Source organism: Eschrichtius robustus, chromosome 6 (assembly GCF_028021215.1).
Source record: "Eschrichtius robustus isolate mEscRob2 chromosome 6, mEscRob2.pri, whole genome shotgun sequence".
NCBI lineage: Eukaryota > Metazoa > Chordata > Mammalia > Artiodactyla > Eschrichtiidae > Eschrichtius > Eschrichtius robustus.
In genome coordinates this window covers 65103106-65120363 of record NC_090829.1, presented here as the reverse complement: position 1 = coordinate 65120363, position 17258 = coordinate 65103106, and the positions used below count along the sequence as shown (strand labels likewise).

Below are 17258 nucleotides of genomic sequence, written 5' to 3'. Positions count from 1 at the left end.
AAGTAAAGGCAAACCCAAATATCTCCTTGCCAATCTTAATACACACTATCGCACTGTATCAGGAGGCACCTTAGAAGACAGAAGCCATCTGTCAAGTAAGCAGAAACATTAACATAGAACAATTTTCTAGTTCGTGAATATTAATAGGGTGTTAGTGATTAGCCACAACCTATGAGAGAATTTCCCCTGCCTTAGTAGGCAAAGAAGGAATGGAAGCTTTTAAAGAATCTGCCTTTTTATTTGCTTCTGTTTTAAATAAATAAAAGTTGTGTTGTAAAAATGAGTCTTTGGGCCCACGATCAAACCTTAATCCTGCCGTTGCTTTCCCCGGAAATTGGACAGGCACAATCCAAGCCCCAGGAACTCTGAAAAAAAGGACCTCTTCTAGGTGCTGAATCAGAAGCAACTGCCCCTGTGGGAAGCCATCGATCCTGTGTGACTCTGAGCCTGAGACTCGTATTTTCTATCCCTCTTTTTGTGCTGTGGACCCAGAATAATCTGGTGTAGGTGCAATATTCTTTTCCTTGGCTCAGATTAGGCACCTGGTGTCCTGAAAGAGGTCGCTGACTTCCCCAAGGATGTCCAAGGAGGTTGGCTCACCACTGGCTTACCACAGGCCAAATTTGAAGTTAATTAAGCATCAGTCATCGTCAGTAGGGCCAAGGTGTTATTCAGATATTCAGGGAAGAGAAACCTGATCCAGCTCTGGATAATGACCTTCATCAGCATTCCTTCCTATCCTAATCCCAAACCAGTGTGTCTTTAGCTGCACTGGGAGATTGTAGTTCAGAAATAGCTGGTTCATCCTTTATGTTACTCTCCATTTGAAGAGGCTTCTGGATATGTCAGCCTATTCATTGGATGCATGTTAACTTTCTGGATCAAAACCTTTTTTTTACTAGAACCGGGTTTCTGTTTATGAAAAGGTACATTTATTGACTTATGGGGAAATTCCCTATTCAGAATGAGGATGAAAATGCTGTTTGGTAGGAGATGAAGGGATATTGAGAGTTCTGGGTTGGCCATCTAGGGACCAGACCTTCTGGCCCAAACCAGACTGGGAAACAGAGAGATGTGTATGCACTGCTTTTGCTTGTCTCACTCTACAGACCTCAGTGACCAGCTTCTTGAAGTGGTGGGGCTAGAGGGAGCCATGGAAATGGGGCAGATCTACACTGGCCTGAAGAGTGCAGGCAGGAGGCTGGCCCAGTGCTCCTCTGTCTCCATCAGGTATGCTTCCTCATCACCCAGCAGCACCCCCAGTCTCCCCACCTCCCTGAATATTCTTACAGATAACAACTAGGAAGCCATCCTTAGATTTCAGTGCAGAGAGAGTGGGGTGGGGCAGAAGCTTGATAACATTTATAAAGAATGTCTTTGGAGACCACTTCCCCAACCAGGTATAATGCAACCATCCAGGACATCAACTAAAGGGTCCCACCACAACCAGTTTGCTGTTCTCTTAGAATGAATTGGTGAGATTCTCTAAGTAGGATTGTCATATTATGAGGTCCAGAGAACCAGAGATCCAACTCCTTGCCTTCTTTATCTTTACAAGTTGAACTGTTCAATGCATGCCAGAGGGCACACTTTGACAAAAACCAGGCTCTGTGCTCCACTCTGCTCTTTCTTGGATAGTGGCCTTAGAAATACTTTTATTAGAGTTACAATCGCATATACCTTTGTAGAGCTAAACCATCAACCTCAGCAAACCCGTCATAACTGACTAAGAGGATGACAATTCTCTGGAGTATGGATCACACAGGTCAGCCACTGCAGGTTCCTGAATAGATGGGGTCTAATGGAGGGGATCTTCTGATTTTGGTTGCTTCTGTTTAATAAATGCAATTCGTCACAGATTTTTCTCCACCTGATTATTTCAGGAGTCCTTATTCCTTTCCATTTCCCATTTAATTTCTATGGATCAAATCTATTCGTGTGTCTTGGGGATCTCCTGGAGGGGACCACCACATGTAGGTTTCCCGAAGTTATTTAAACACAGAACCCTTTTATCCCTTAACCTCTTGGGTGAATGTCCTCAGAGCACATTCAGAGAAACGCTGTTCTCGGTGCTACACTGCATCCTTCAGAAAGGTCCTCAGAGCTGGTTCCCTGATCTATCCCACTAACCCCCTTTCTTCATTCCCTCTCTGTGTCTCCTGTGTCTTTTCAATTATTCCCCAAATCTTTGCTTCTCTTCTTCGTTGGGCTGTTGTTGTGCTGGGGCCCCTGTTTTCCAGGTTAACCTCCGTAGTTCCTTCTCTGTCCTTTCCCCATGACTCTAACACTGAGTAGGTCCAGTCCATTAGCACATCTAAGCCATAACATATGTAGACCAGAGAATTTGGTCTCTGAAGAATTTTTTAAAAACATGTATAAGAGATAGGATATTTTCTGTTTCCGGATAGGAATAGAGGAGGTGAGTCAGAAGCCCTAGCCTCCTGGGCATTCCCCAGATACTCTCCGCACTCCCCAAAACCAAAATGCCACTCTCTCCTCTTATTTGTTTTATTATTAGGTTTATTGGTTCTTGTTATTAAATATCCTCAGAGTCAGTCGGAGAATCATCTACATCAAAACACAGCCTGAAAAAAAAAAAAAAAGAAACGCAGCCTGCCTCCCTCATTTTATAATTTCAGAAACAGGACAGATGCCAAACCCAGGTGAGGGCTTTCTGGCCAGTGGGTGGCAACTGTTCCCTGCTCGCCCAGACCAGAGGCCTCCGAAAGGACCTGCCTTTTCTCCCTCATCTCTCTCCTTTAATAATCCATATGCCAAAGAAGCCTTGACCCAAGCAAGAAAGCAACGCTGTCTCCTCTCTCCTCTGCCTACCCATGGGGATCACATTCCCAATGACTCCCTTTCCCAGCTAAGCCAGGTCCACAGTCCATGCAACCGCAGCGTCTACTGTTGTTCAGGAGATAAAAGAGGGGATGCTTTAGGACTGGGGGCAAGGCAAGACACACTCAGACCTGAGCTGTACGTCGTTTAAGTGGGAAACGTTACCTCACTGACATGATGCAACTGCTCACTCAACATTGAAACCAGGCCTTTCCGCATTTCATAACCTTTTCCATTTCACAGTGGTGTTTTGGCACCATGGACAGGCCCTCTGGCTGATCGTTTGACTAAGGGTCCACTCAGCTGTGGTGCTGCCATACTTGTTGGCCGCTGTTTCCCAGACTCCTGTGGACTTCACTGCTCACCCAGGGCCACGTTTCTCAAAGTAGGGTCTGGGGGTCAAAGCAACAGAATCATGCATAGTGCTTATTAAAACACAGACCCCTGGGCCTGGCCCACACCTGTCAAGTTGGGACCCCTGACGTGGGCTCAGAAATCTGTTTTCAGCAAGCCCCACCCCCCCCCAGGAGAGTCTTCAGAACCACTCCTAGGTGGGCAGGTCAGATCTTCCCACTTCTATTTCCCTGGTGGGGGCAACCCTCATCCTCAGACTCCAAGAAGCTCACTGTGCTCTCTGTTCTCGGGGCTCCAGGACAAACAAGCTGCTGCCAATGCAAGTGGACGGAGAGCCCTGGATGCAGCCACCTTGCACGGTAAGTTTTGCCAACCTTTGAGATGAGGGTGAGAAGCTTTATTTTGGGCCCCTTTGGGGCACTGACTTAATATGAAACTCTGAATCTCAGAGTTACAGGAGCTTTGGGAGATCATCTAGTGCAGCTTCTCTTCCACTTTATTCATCCATCCATTCATTTACCTGCCAAGCTTTTATTGAATATGTGCTATGTGCCAGACACTGGGAGACACCAGTTCCAAAACCAAAGGAGACATAGACCCGTCTTCAAAGAGCTTATGGTTCTAGATGGTGAATTCTGAGGCTTCATCTACAGTATCCTTGAGAGCCTCAGCTTGAATCATTCAGTGGCAAGGAACTCACCACCCCAAAAAGAAGACTGTTCCACGGATGAACAAGCCTAATCACTAGAAAGTGCTTCTTTATATGGCAGCCAAATTTGCACACTTACCGCCAAACTTCCACCTAGTTGCTGTGACCACCGCGGCTCCTGGGGGAGAATTCCCACAGTGCACAGACACACTGCACCCCAGGTGCACCTGCAGCCCCGAGGACCCACCTGAAAGCTCCCCTGAAAAGGTAACCACACGGGTTATCTATTTTGTTTATGGCATTTCTGTGACCCATATTACCCAGCACCTAGCACTGTGCCTGGTTTGTTTGTAATAGTTGCACAATAATATTAATATTTGTTTAGCAATGAATAAAGGATTGAACAAACAAAAATCAAGGGAACAACCCCAGTCCCTGACTTACCATACCTTTGTTGGCAGTTTGTTCTCAGAAACCCAGCTAGAAACTCCATGGCAAAGAGAAACCACTGTCCTGGTGTTCAGGGCCCAGGATGCTCACTGGGATACTACATTAGTAACATCCTCAATACTATCGTGAGGATGCAAATCTCAAGACAGAAGTTGTGTTTCTGAGCTTCCTCACTCTAGTGGAGTATTCAGATACCTCGATAACCTGCTATTTGGAGCCCTTCAGAACATCAAGTTGTCTTCTAGAAAAGAGGTTTTCATAAGACAGTTACTAGGTTTGAATTGTAGGTTTATTTCTATAATTCTTTGTTCCATGTAACTTCTACAAATTGTAAAATTAGTCCCTAGAGACAGAGACTTTAGAAATGTCATCTTTTATAAAGATTATCAAAAGTAGAAGTTTTTCTGCAAAATCTTACCTCAATCTTTTGGTTTCTATGAAGTCTAAGAAAAGGATGAGAACACACTACAGCAAAACCTAATATTTTACCACCTTGTTAGAGTTGGGAAGGATGGAGGGAATTTGTACTACTTATAATTTTGATGGAGCTGAATTAAGAAACATCTATCCAAGCTCCTCCTGTCTCCTAAAAGAAAGAAAAAAAAAAAGCTGGAAGAAAGCAAACCCTCAGCCACCTAGCTCAGTAGTATCTGGAAACTGGACTGCTTTCCTCCAGATCCAAGCACTGGTTTTAAAATAGCCAGATACTCCTCCTATCCTCACTCTCTCTCCATGCCACCTTTTAGAGATTACAACTCACTATGAAAAAAAAACTGTGACCCAATGATTTTTATGGTGTTCAGTCTGTGGAAGGTATGTTAGTCAGCTCAGGCTGCCCTAACAAAATACCACAGACTGGGTGGCTTAAATAACATAGTCTTTCATAGTTCTGGAGGCTGGAAGTCCAAGATGAAGGTGTCGGCAGGGTTGCTTTCTGGTGAGGCCTTTCTTCCTGACTTGCAGACAATGGCCTTCTCACCTTGTCCTCACATGGCCTTTTCACTGTGTGCATTCACTCCTGATGTCTCTTCCTATTATATGGACACTGGTCCTATTGGATTCGGGCCCCCGCCCTTATGACTCCATTTAACCTTAATTACCTCCTTAAAGGCCATATCTCCAAATGCCCTCACATTGAAGGTTAGGGCTTCAACATATGAATTTTGGGGCATGGAGGTGGGAACACAATTCAGTCCACAGCAGAAGGTAACAGAAAGCCATTCTTACACTTGAAAGAGTTAAAACAAAAGCACCCTTTTTGAATCATTTTCCTGAAGGTACATACTATGAAGTGATTCCGAATTGAAGGCTTAATGATGGGACAGCACAGCAACAAAAGAACTTTTGGTAAAAATTAAAACCAGTTAAATTAGAATAAAGTAAAAAAAAAAAACTGTTAAATATGGTTATGCAACTGAATGCAAATGGCAAAAATCATTCTTTGAAAGAGACGATATATAATATAAACATTCATAACTTGGACCCCAAACCTAAAGTTATGTTCACCAAGGCTGAAAGCATGTGGGAGACATTGTTGAAAGAATAGTAAAAATGTTAAATTTTTCACTGTCTCTCTTCACTTTGATAATTACACGATGTAAATCTGAAGAAAACTTTAATAACTAGATAATTACTAGTGACACTAAAAACAGGGCACACACCTTTCGAATCTGGGAGAATTTAAAGTTAATGAACCCTGTCAGTGTAGCACAAGACAGAAAGTGAATAACAAGCAAACATTTAAAAATTTTTTGATTAAGATAAAAGAGGTTAAGGCTAAATATATCAATAATGACAAAAAAATATAAATGTGCTAAAGTTCCCTATTAAAAGTGCAAGACTCTCATATTGGGTTAAAAATTAAAATCCAATGATATACTTCTTATAAAGAGATACATCTAAAACAGAAAGACATGTATATATATCTTTTTATCTTATCCTTAACAAACATAGAGAAATTAAAAGTAAGAAGTGATAATTTGGGGCAAACTAACCTTCCAACAATGCCAAAAGCATAAAGTGGAATAAAAATGTCACTTTTTATTTAATAAAAAGTACTCTCAATTTTGAGATATAATGGTCATAAAATTTTAGTTGTTTAATAACAGAATCAAAATATATACTGTGAAAATCAGTATAGATGTATATTCTGAGAAAAATACATATATAAAAAATTGACAGAAAGACAGGTATTGAGAGGCTTTAAAATATTTGTTTCTGTCTTTGAGGTCAAGCTGTAAAAAAAGTAAATGACATAAAACTTGGATTTTAAAAAAACAAGCTCATAGGTACGGAGAACAGATTGGTGGTTGTCAGAGGTGGGGGTAGGGGGAGCAGGGTGGGTGAGATAGGTGAAGGGGGTAAAAAGGTACAAACTTCCAATTATAAAATAAGTTAAGTCCTGGGATGTGATATACAGCAGAGTGACTATAGTTAATAACACTGTATTGTATATTTGAAAGCTGCTAAGTGAGTAACTCTTAAAAGTTTCCATCACAAGAAAACATTTTGTAACTATGGTAACAGATGTTAACTAGACTTATTGTGGTGATCATTTCACAATATATACAAATATCAAATCATTAAGTTGTACACCTGAAACTAATATAATGTTATGTGTCAATTATACCTCAATTTAAAAATTAAACTTGGATGAAATAACTATGCCTTAAATAATTAAATATCTCATTTCTTCAAGGATTCATAGGATATTTACTAAAATAGATCATAAACTAGTTCACAAAGAAAACATATATATAAAATCCAGAAGCAGAAATTATAAAGGTTGTTTTATGTGACCACAAAGCAATAAAACTAGAAATTAATAATAGAAGATTAAATGAATAAATAAAATCCAATCACTCAGAGATTTTTAAATTCTCCTAAAGAATAATAGATTTAAGAGGCGATCAAAGCTAACATTATTGACTATTTAAAAAATAATAAAAATGAGAAGGCTCGCATTCAAACCTTATAGAATATAGCCTAAACTGTATTTGGAAGTAAATTCAGAGTCTCATATACTTCCATCATTTGAAAAGGAAAAAAATGTAATGAATAATCCCCAAATTAAAAGAATAATAAAACAAACTTAGGAGAAGCAGAAGGAAGAAAATAAAGATAAAATTAGAAATTAAACAATTAAAAAACAGGAAAATCTAGAACTAGTTCTTTAAACATGTCAAATGTTTGAAAACCTAATTTTAAAAAGAGAAAAAGAAAAACAGAGATTAGAGATATTAAAATATTTAATACGTATGTAATATAAATATAAATATGGTAATGGTTTTATTTAATAAGATATTATATGACATATATATAGTTTTATCTTGATTCTAATAAACTTGAACATCTTATAAAAATTCTAGGCAACCTTAATGAAATGAAAAATGTTTTCAAAGAATTACATCCACAATGATCTTAAAACAGATGATCTTACTGGTGAGTTCTTCCATATTATTAGGGAATAAATATTTATGTAAACTGTTCCATAGAACAAAGGTAGAAAGCTACCCAATCCATTTGATAAAATTAAGACAGCTACAAAAACCTAACAAAAACTATGCTTAAAAATAGAAAACTACAGACCAATCTCAAATATGAACATGATACAAAAAGTATAGTTAAAGTATTGGCAGATAGAATTGAACAATATATTAAAAGAATCATTCACTCCTCGAGAAGAATATATCAAAGGAATGCAAGGATGTCTTCTTATATAAGTTTGGATAGAAAAATCACATGATAATATGAATAGATGACCCCAAAATACTCAATTACATTCAACATTTCTGATTTTTAAAGATGAAAACTCAGACCAGAAAGGCACTTCCTCAAAAGAAAAAAACAGAAAAAAATCTCCTTTTTTTTTTTTGGCCGTGCTACACAGCATGCAGGATCTTAGTTCCCTGACCAAGGATCGAACCCGTGCCCCCTGCAGTGGAAGCATGGAGTCCTAACCACCAGACCACCAGGGAAGTCCCGAAAAATATCTATCTTAAACCAATGAGTAATATTTTATGTAACACACTAGCGGAATTCTCATTAAAATCATGGGTAAGACATGTGTGCTAATGTTATTTGGAAGTTCTAACCAATGCAAAACACATGAAGCAGAAAAGAAATATAACTATTTGGAAAAGAATCAAAACTGTCATTATTTGCAGATAATATAGTTATGTATATAGAAAGCTAATAAAATCAACTGAAAACCTCATAGGTTAAATTATTTCAATGAAGCTGTACAGAAAGATAGATAAAAGTTAATAGCTTTTGTACATACCAGTAATAACCAATCAGAGGAATATAATAGAAAAAAGTTTAAGTATTATAATGGCAACAGACAAAAACAAAATACCAAACTGAATTGTGAAAAATAGATGAAGAAGATTTCAAGGCTTAAGTAATATTTTTTAAAAGATTTGAATTTAGAAACATCCTATGTTTCTAAATAGGGACCCCCAGAAAAAATTCTAATGCAGTTTTTTTTACTTGACAAAACAATGCAATAGCTAAGGCATTTTATAAAAGAGCTGTGAAGAAGGACTTCCCACAAGATATTAAAATAGTTATAAAGCCACAGCAATTGATGCAATATTGGATAGATAATAGTACAGAAGAGAGCCCTAAGAAACCCTAGTATGCATAAAAACTAATGAAGGAGAGAAGAAAGATCATAAACTTATTTGAAAGTAATGGACTGTTTAACATATGGTATCCAAGAAATTGCCTGTTTGGGAAAGTGCCATTATACAGTCGGCCCTCCACATCCACGGGCTTCGCATCCTTGGGTTCAACCAACCTTGAATAGAAAATATTCAGGAAAAAAAATTCCAGAAAGTTCCAAAAAGCAAAACTAGAATTTGCTGTGTGCTGGCAACTATTTACATAGCATTTACATTATACTTACAACTATTTACATAGCGTTTACGCTGCATTAGGTATTATAAGTAATCTAGAAATGATTAAAGTATACGGGATGTGCATAGGTTATATGCAAATACTATACCATCTTACACAAGAGACTTGTACAGAACCAGCATCCATGGATTTTGGTATCACCAGGGGTCCTGGAACCAATTCCCTATGGATACCAAGGGATAACTGTATAGTAACCTCTCACCTCAAAGTATACTCCAAAAAAAACCCAAAAAATCTCCAATTCCATTAAAGAATTAAATGTTACTTACCTAGGGAAGGGGAAAATGGGTGACTATTATTACACTATGAGCAAGGACTTTCTAAGGAAAATGTGACATGTTTAACTGTTAACGAATTTTCTCTGTAATAAAACAGAAAACTAAGAGCATGGGGCTGCTGTCCCTAGTGCTTGCCAGATGTTATAAATGTGATGAAGGGTTTTTAAGACAATCATACAGACTTAAGTTAATTGCCTGACCAGCAAAGTTTGGGTTCTAACTACAGAAATGTGGGACGCTCTCTTTCCATCAGGGGTTGAAAAGGCAGATTTAACCACGTCCAACTACCTCCTAAAATGGGATCTTACCTATTTAACCCACTAGCCCCTCCTAATTTGGGGATGAGGGGGTAAGATACTGACATTTCTTTGACTCGAGATGAGGACATGATCTCATACTTCTTGCCCCCAGTGTATGTACATACAGTGAACTCCCAGTTATCTGTAGAAGTAGAATCCACAAACCACATCAAAACCTCACGTTACCCAGCATCTCCAAACTCCTGCCCCATCAAAACCTTTGTCAAAACTGCTGAAAACCTAAATGAAAGGGATTTGAGTTTCACCTCCTCCCCTTTGCCCTGGAGGTGCTAACAAGCAAATAAACTGGTCAGCTGGAGGGAGAAAAAGGAGAATCAAGGATCTTCCACGGTCTAAAAAAATGGGCTCCATCAGTGGGAAATGTAAACGGTGCCACAGCTGCCACTCTCTGTCCCAAGCACGGCCCGCTCCACTGCCAGAACATTCCCCCGTTCTTCTTGGCTGTGCTAACCAGTCAGTACTTCCATAGCAGGTACAGGCTCTGCACTGGCTCAGGGAATACCAAGGTGAATAAGATGAATGTCTTCTTCCCCTCGGGGCTCCTGTGCTCCGGAGTGGGACAAGGCTTACCACAGGAAATGTGCCACAAATCACTACCATCAGATGGGGCTAAATTGCACACCACAGATAAGTGCCTCACTTCCCTGAATTCTGAGATAAAGACAATGCCCATAAAAAGGCACATAACACAAAACGGTACTTGATGTGTCGTCGGTGTGCTCCCCTGATGACTACCACAAAACAGAGAGACTTACTCCCCTCCTAGATTTCCAGGCTGATGGAAACCAACCTAACAGTCGTTTTCAGCTTCCTTTCCCCAGGTTATGTTCATTCCCCACAATGACTTTTGGCCCCATCTTTTTCTTTCTATATCCTGGGGCCTTATAAATTTAAACCTGGCTTGCGGTAGAACCCTCTTAGCCAGACTCTTCCCAGCTCCAGCTCATCTTGACAACAGCTATTGAGTAATTCCCTTCAAGCTCTTTTCTTCATGTTATCCTCCAGCTTAAAAAGTTATCCTGGTTCCCCACTACCTCATATTAAGCCCAATCTCTGCTGCCTCCTTCCCTTTAAAGCCCGATACCAACTGGCCCACCTGTATCCCTGACCTCATTTCTCATCCTTTGGTCCACACTCAACCAGCTGGTATGTAGCTCCTCAACCTAGTGCCTTCCCTTTCTCTTTCACCAACACATTTTCTTCCCTTCCTTTCAGATCTTAAAATTCTTCCTCAATTACTCCATTCAGGTTCTTCTCATTCCTTACCTAACTTCTTTTTGACACCACTTGGCTTATCCTACATTTAAACTTGTTGATGGGTCTCTCTCTTCAAGAGTTCTTCTGTTGTTCTCTAGGGTCACACCGTCATTTCAGTAGGTGGTAAAACTCATGAGAACAGGTTCATAGATTGTGTTTCTTTTGACAAGCATCTTTCTCCTCCTCCAGTGTAAGATAAATTATTTAACTGGTGCATTCCATTTTACAGTTTACATTGGGCTTTTATTGACAGATTGTCATTTGATCTTCACAACAACTTTGTGAGAAAAATAGAATAAGTGCTACTATCCTCATTTTACGGTTCCGCAAGCACTGCTTCTGAAGGCTAAATGATTTGTCCAAAGGTTCACAGCAAAGAAGGGGGAGTCCTAGGACCCAAACCCAGGTCTTTGAATCCTAAGTGCCTCTTGTTCCCACATCATCTTCCTACTTGATAAATGTTGCTGGACTGACAATGCAGGTTATCAACGCATCAGTGTCACCAGGCCACATTCAAATAGGGAGTAAGCATTTTGAAGCCATACCCTGAGGGTAGGGTTGGGAAGAAAGACCAAAAAATGAGAATTCACCAGTGTCTTTCACTTCCAATTGACTTAAAGTTTGCAGGAGAAGGCACTCATTAAACCTAAAATTCAAACAAAAATAAAAGCTTTTAAAAGAAACTTGGGTCTCCCCTAGAAGACTAAGAAAAGAGGAAACGCCTAAGAGACTCCCTTGGAAACTTTCCACCTGAGTAGCGCTTGGATCAGAGGTCAGACTGAAGCCCCTAGGTCAGTTTGGAGTTACTGGTTGACATCTCTGCACTGCCCGGGCAGGAATGGCCAGGAGCAGTGGAGGCGGGGAATCCAAAGAACTAGGCTCTAGCTGTTCCGGCCCTCTCTGTGAGACCTTAGGCTAATCCAAGGCTCAAGAGAGCCTTGAGATCTCCATTCCTTTATCTGTCCTGCAGAGGGGTTGAATGAGATGGTCCCTGAGGTCTCCTCCGGCTGTGACATTCTGAGGGACTATGAATAGCAAGAACATGAGACAGGTGTGAGCTGATCGCCACGTGGGAAGCTCACACCTGTCTCTCCCCAGCGTTTCCGCCCCTTGCTTCCAGCAGTGCCAAACGCCAGGCCCAGTCAGGGTCCAGTTGCCAATTTTGAAGCTGTTCAAGGACAGTCGTCCTTCTGCACGGGGCTCCTTCCAGCCCGAAGCTGGCCTCCCTTCCTCTCTCTGCAGCTCACTCTCCCATAGGCTCCCAGGATTTGCAGGCCACTAATTCATTTCTGCCTCTTTGCTTTTAGATTAAAATTACTCACAAGAACCAAGCGCCTATGATGATGGGGCCCCCCCAGAAGAGCAGCTTCTTTTCTCTGAGGAGGAAGAGCCGTTCAAAAGACTAGACACTATGCCCAATGCCAGTTCAACCAAGAGAGAAGACAAGAAACTGAATCACACACACACACATACACACCACACACACACACACACACACACACACACACACACACACACACACACTCTTCTCCAACCAGTGGAAGCCAAGCCACCCTTCAGGAAGAAGGCTTCACCCTGACATCCATTCTATTTCAACCATGGACACACTCCAACAGAACCAGTGCCGGCAGGACATTGTGAATGGACTTAGGGCCCTCCAGGGTGCAGCTGGCTCATGCAGCAACCTCCACTTTCCCAGAAGACCTTGAGCGGGACTTTCTGAGACTGAAGGAGAAACCGCCCCCTTTCTTTCCACCAGCCCTGCAAGTTTCTTCGCCGCTCGCAAGGAGCAAGCTGCAGGTTTCCTGTCTAAGGGGAGATCGGATGTGGCCAAGGGAAAGAGCCTGCGTTCCAGGGGACGCTCACAAAGGTCCCTCTGTGAGGAGACAAAAACACCTCCGACTCTCAGATCGCAGCCCTTGGCAGGACTCAGCATACACACGCTGGTTTCTCGGTTGTCCTTCGAGTGACAGCTTCTCCCGGAACTTGCTGAGGAGGCAGAAATGCTGTGGAAAGCTGTGTTTCCCTTCTTGGTTCTGCGCACTCTCAGTGGGCACTGGTGATTTTCCTGAAGCCTTCTGGTGGCTGTGTGTTTGTTTAGAGCCGGCTCCAAGAGCCCCCAGAGCTGCCTACATAGCACACCTTAGATGTGGTATTTATTTTCTTAGTTCTGTGAACACCTGGGAGGGAAAGCAGAAAAACTGAGATTTATTTTTCAAATTGGTGTCATAATATTGTGTAAAAAGGGAAGAAAAAAAAAAAAAACCCACCCCCAGCTTCTTTCTTTTTCAAGCCACAGCGTGTTTCCTGTTTGAGTTCCAAGCCCTGGTGGCAGACTATTCCTGAAGGCAAAGAAGATGGGAGGGAAGGGCCTTTTGCTGAGACCAGGAGACAAGGCGTCAGGCAGTTCCCTCCTGCCTCTGCAACGACCACTCCCCGAGCACGACCTGGAGGCCCTACTGAAGGTCTTAGTTGTGTGTACATATATGTAGCATATATATATTTATATATACAAATATTTATTTACTGGTGGATTTTTCTGGATTGAAAAAAATATGCAGTACAAGAACAGAAAGTGGGAAAGAAAAAGAAGGCTCTGACTCCCTGTTTCTGCCATTTCATTGTCAAGGCACATTGCCCCGTGGTGATCATGAGATTTAAGGGAAATTAAAGTATCTCCTTATCATAAAGAGACTGAGAATTTCTATTCTAGATCCCCAAAACAACATGAAAGCTATGCTGGGCAGGATTTACTCTCCCATTTGTCAGATAAGGAAACTGAGTCTCGGAAAAGTTAAGAGACTTGTCCATGGTATCTTGGCTAATGTGGTTTGGGACTAGGTACCACTAAGAAGATATGTAATAGAGAAAAGAACCTACACATCTTGGAAAAGGGTCATTTCTGGTCACTGAGAAACGATTTCATTTGGATCCAGGTTGCCAGGGAGGAATGAACGTGTGGCACATGTGTGGACGGGACAAGCCCACATGAGAGAATGAGGCCTCCCAATACTTCCCAGAGACTCTCTCTGGCCTGCCCTGGTGAGAAGTTGGTCCAGGGTTGAAGGCAGTGGACAGATCTTCAAATTAAACTCTCCACATGTCATCTCATCATGGTCATCATAGTCTCTTAACCTAGAAACACCTCTGGCTGCCCGGATGACCTCAGTGGAGAGGCACAAGGAGGACAGAGGCACCTCAGCAAGGAGCTGCCAGCCAGTGCCCAGAGGGGCCTCAGCAGAGTTCACTGGGCTTCATTCAGCTGGCAACAGCATCACCGCCTTCCCCGAGGGCAAGTCTGTGGAGAGCTTTGTTGGTAGAAAGAAACATTCACCTCGGCACCTTTGGTCCTTCAGCCTCCATCCCCTCTGAGATTTCTGAAAAGGAAACCTGGACCCACTCGACGTCACTCCACTGAGCTCCCTCTAATCTCCTAACACTGGGTCAGGAACTTTGCACAAGGAAGGGAAAATTAAGATTGTGTGTACAAACTGATCCTAACTCTGAAAGAAGCAGTCATCTAGGACCGTCTAAGACAGAGATGTAGAGCCATCCTGTTCAACCTAACAGTTCAGAACACTGGGCAGGGGGAAAGCAGGCCACCTGAAGAATGTCCTGAATGATGGGCTCCCTGGGGATGGGACTAACAAGCTCAGAATGACAACAGGTACTATCTTGGAAGCCACTTGATTCTGAAATGAAGGCAGGTTCAATTTGGGGGTCACTGATTCTAAGACATTTGCAGAAATTCTTGCATGTGTTTCAGCCTCAACCCCCCAAGATTGAGGCTGTTGAGACATGGCACTATCAACAGGTGAAAGTGATTCTTAGAGACTCACAAGTCAGAGACTGGCCCCTGCCTGCCCACTGTGGTGCACAGGACTGGCAGTGTTGCTTGAGAGACATGTCCCATGCCCTCCTTAAAGCCACAAAGTATAGCAAACATCGGTGGAATTGTACTTTCAATTTTGTAACCTCAGTAAGTCTGGTGGTGTTGTTTAATCTGACTTTGCAACTCATCCCTTAACTACTGGGACTGTGGTTTCTCACGGTGGAGAACCTCATCATAATGCTCCTCACAGCAACCCCTGACGTTGACAGAGAAGATATTATTAGCCCCATCTAAATAATGAGGAAAACAAGGCTTACTATAATTTAGTGACTTCTCAAAGTTAGGCAGTCAGGGGAGAATCCTCCCTTATTTCTCATCCCATTCTGATTCTGGCCATGCCCCAGACATGTTCTCACCTGCCCCCACAGTTCTACCCCTCTAGCAGTAAAAAGAATGAAACAGGAAGTCTTCAATACATTATGTTGTCCCTGGACTAATGGGCTAGGCGTTGCATCTCATTATGACTTGGTCTTTGTAGGTTTCCTCCAGTGAGTTGAGAATGGAGACAGACTTAGTAGAATGATTATATTTCAGGTCAGAGACCAGCTCCTCTCAAGAGAGTTCTTTCCACAGATGGAAAAGATATGTTAAAATTGCCAAATAAATTAGGAAATACTTGGCAGAATCTGGAAGAACCTCCAGACTGGCGTTACATAACATGCATATACATTATACATATGGACATTATATAAGGTGACATAGTACTTAATGTGCTGTATATATTATGTAAATTACATATTTGTGAGTAATCATGATAAATATAGAGACCCACTAATCACTTTTTTACACATACCCAGTGACAGATTAGGAAGTTACTTTGCCAGAGAGTCTTAAAACTTACTCTCTCCTGCTGCTTTGGTTCCAACTCCTGCCAAAAATAATTGCATCAACTTTTCCCATCTCTAGCCCCCTCTCCTCTTAGCCAAAACCCTCAGTCCTAGCTAGGCTGTACCTTCCGTGGAACACTACCATGATTGAGATCCATAAAAATAGATTCTGGGGATGGGAAGGATCTAGACTCCCAGATTCCCTGTGTCACCGACCTACACCCCAAGGCTCCCAGGCAGATGGATGTCTAATGCTGATATTAAAGGGAGAGAGAAGGGGAGAGAGGAAGAGTCTACCAACCCTCCAAGGAAGGAAACTTCAGTGTTCCTTGGCCACCAGTCCCAGGATCTGACCATAATCAATCAGGAAGTTATTTCAAAAGTCTAGTTTAAGTTTCTGCAGCGTATCTGAAACCATAATTTTCTAAAATGTGTTTCACACAATACTAGTATCCATAAAATGCTCCATGAACAAAAGAGTTCTGTGGTCAAGTACTAGATCCCCTTCTAGAAGAAATGGTGGGCTTTGATTTGTCTCTTGACGTCCACAGATTAGAAACACTGCCTTAAGCCCACCATTTCTTCTTTTTGTTCTCCGTGGAGATGGGAACATGGAAGTAACCATCCTCTGCAATAATATTCCATAAAGTACTTTTCTAGGACAAGGAACTTCTTAAGACACTCTTTCTAGTTTCTTCTGTGATTGTTTAACTACTTTTATTGTTCCCCTCTACATGTCTTCAAGCAAGAATCAAGGATCTGGCCTCTTTGCTTCCTGAGTAGAGAAGGGATTGGGGAAAAATTAAGGGGAAAACAGGATAGCTGCCAGGGGTCAGATTTCATCTGTGTAGACCTAGAGGACAGAACCAGGTCTAAAGAACACAGTTGTGGAAAGGATCGATGTTTATTCAATTTAATGACCGCTCTTGGAGCTAGCTGGCCGAATATGGAAAGAGCTGACTTGTGAGGGAATGAACAGCCACCTGCTCTTATAGGAAGAGCCTTGACCTAGTTGAGGAGGAACAAGCGGTGATTGATCTACCTTGTTTAAAAGCCGTTGAAACTATTTTTGTAGGCATCAGTGTTAAATCAATAGGTCTAGTACTTCCTTTTGAGCAGCAAACCTCAGTGTCCATTGTTTTCTGAAAGAGTGAAAGATGACTCCCAGAGAGATTTCTGGATCAGAAAATAATATTCATAAAGTACTTTTCTAAAGTACTTTTCTCCTTGTTCTAGAAAAGTACTTTCTGGTCTAACTGGTACTGACCAGTTAGACCACAATTGTACATGGCGGGATTGACCAGAATCATTGGCGCCCTCAAGGGCAGCTAGTGGTGGTGGTGATCTTTCCTTGGCAGCTCTGAAAGTTAAAGGAATGAGTTACAGTGTTAAGCCCAAAAGAGATTTTGCATTTCTGTTGGTGTTCATATTAGCAGTTTGGAACTGTTCTCCTAGTCACGAGTACCAGAC

At 41.7% G+C, this 17258-nt stretch overlaps 1 protein-coding gene across 4 annotated transcripts in view; it reads left to right on the top strand.

Moving 5' to 3' along the window:
- Window positions 1–12475, top strand: part of DGKG (diacylglycerol kinase gamma) — a 158953-nt gene extending 146478 nt beyond the window's left edge. For all 4 annotated transcript variants that reach the window (XM_068545449.1, XM_068545448.1, XM_068545447.1 and 1 more), the window contains 3 exons: window positions 1110–1230; window positions 3494–3554; window positions 12377–12475. In XM_068545449.1, coding sequence (XP_068401550.1) covers window positions 1110–1230; window positions 3494–3554; window positions 12377–12475 — 281 coding nt within the window. The remainder of the gene's footprint in view (window positions 1–1109; window positions 1231–3493; window positions 3555–12376) is intronic.
- The last annotated feature ends 4783 nt before the right edge of the window (window positions 12476–17258 follow it).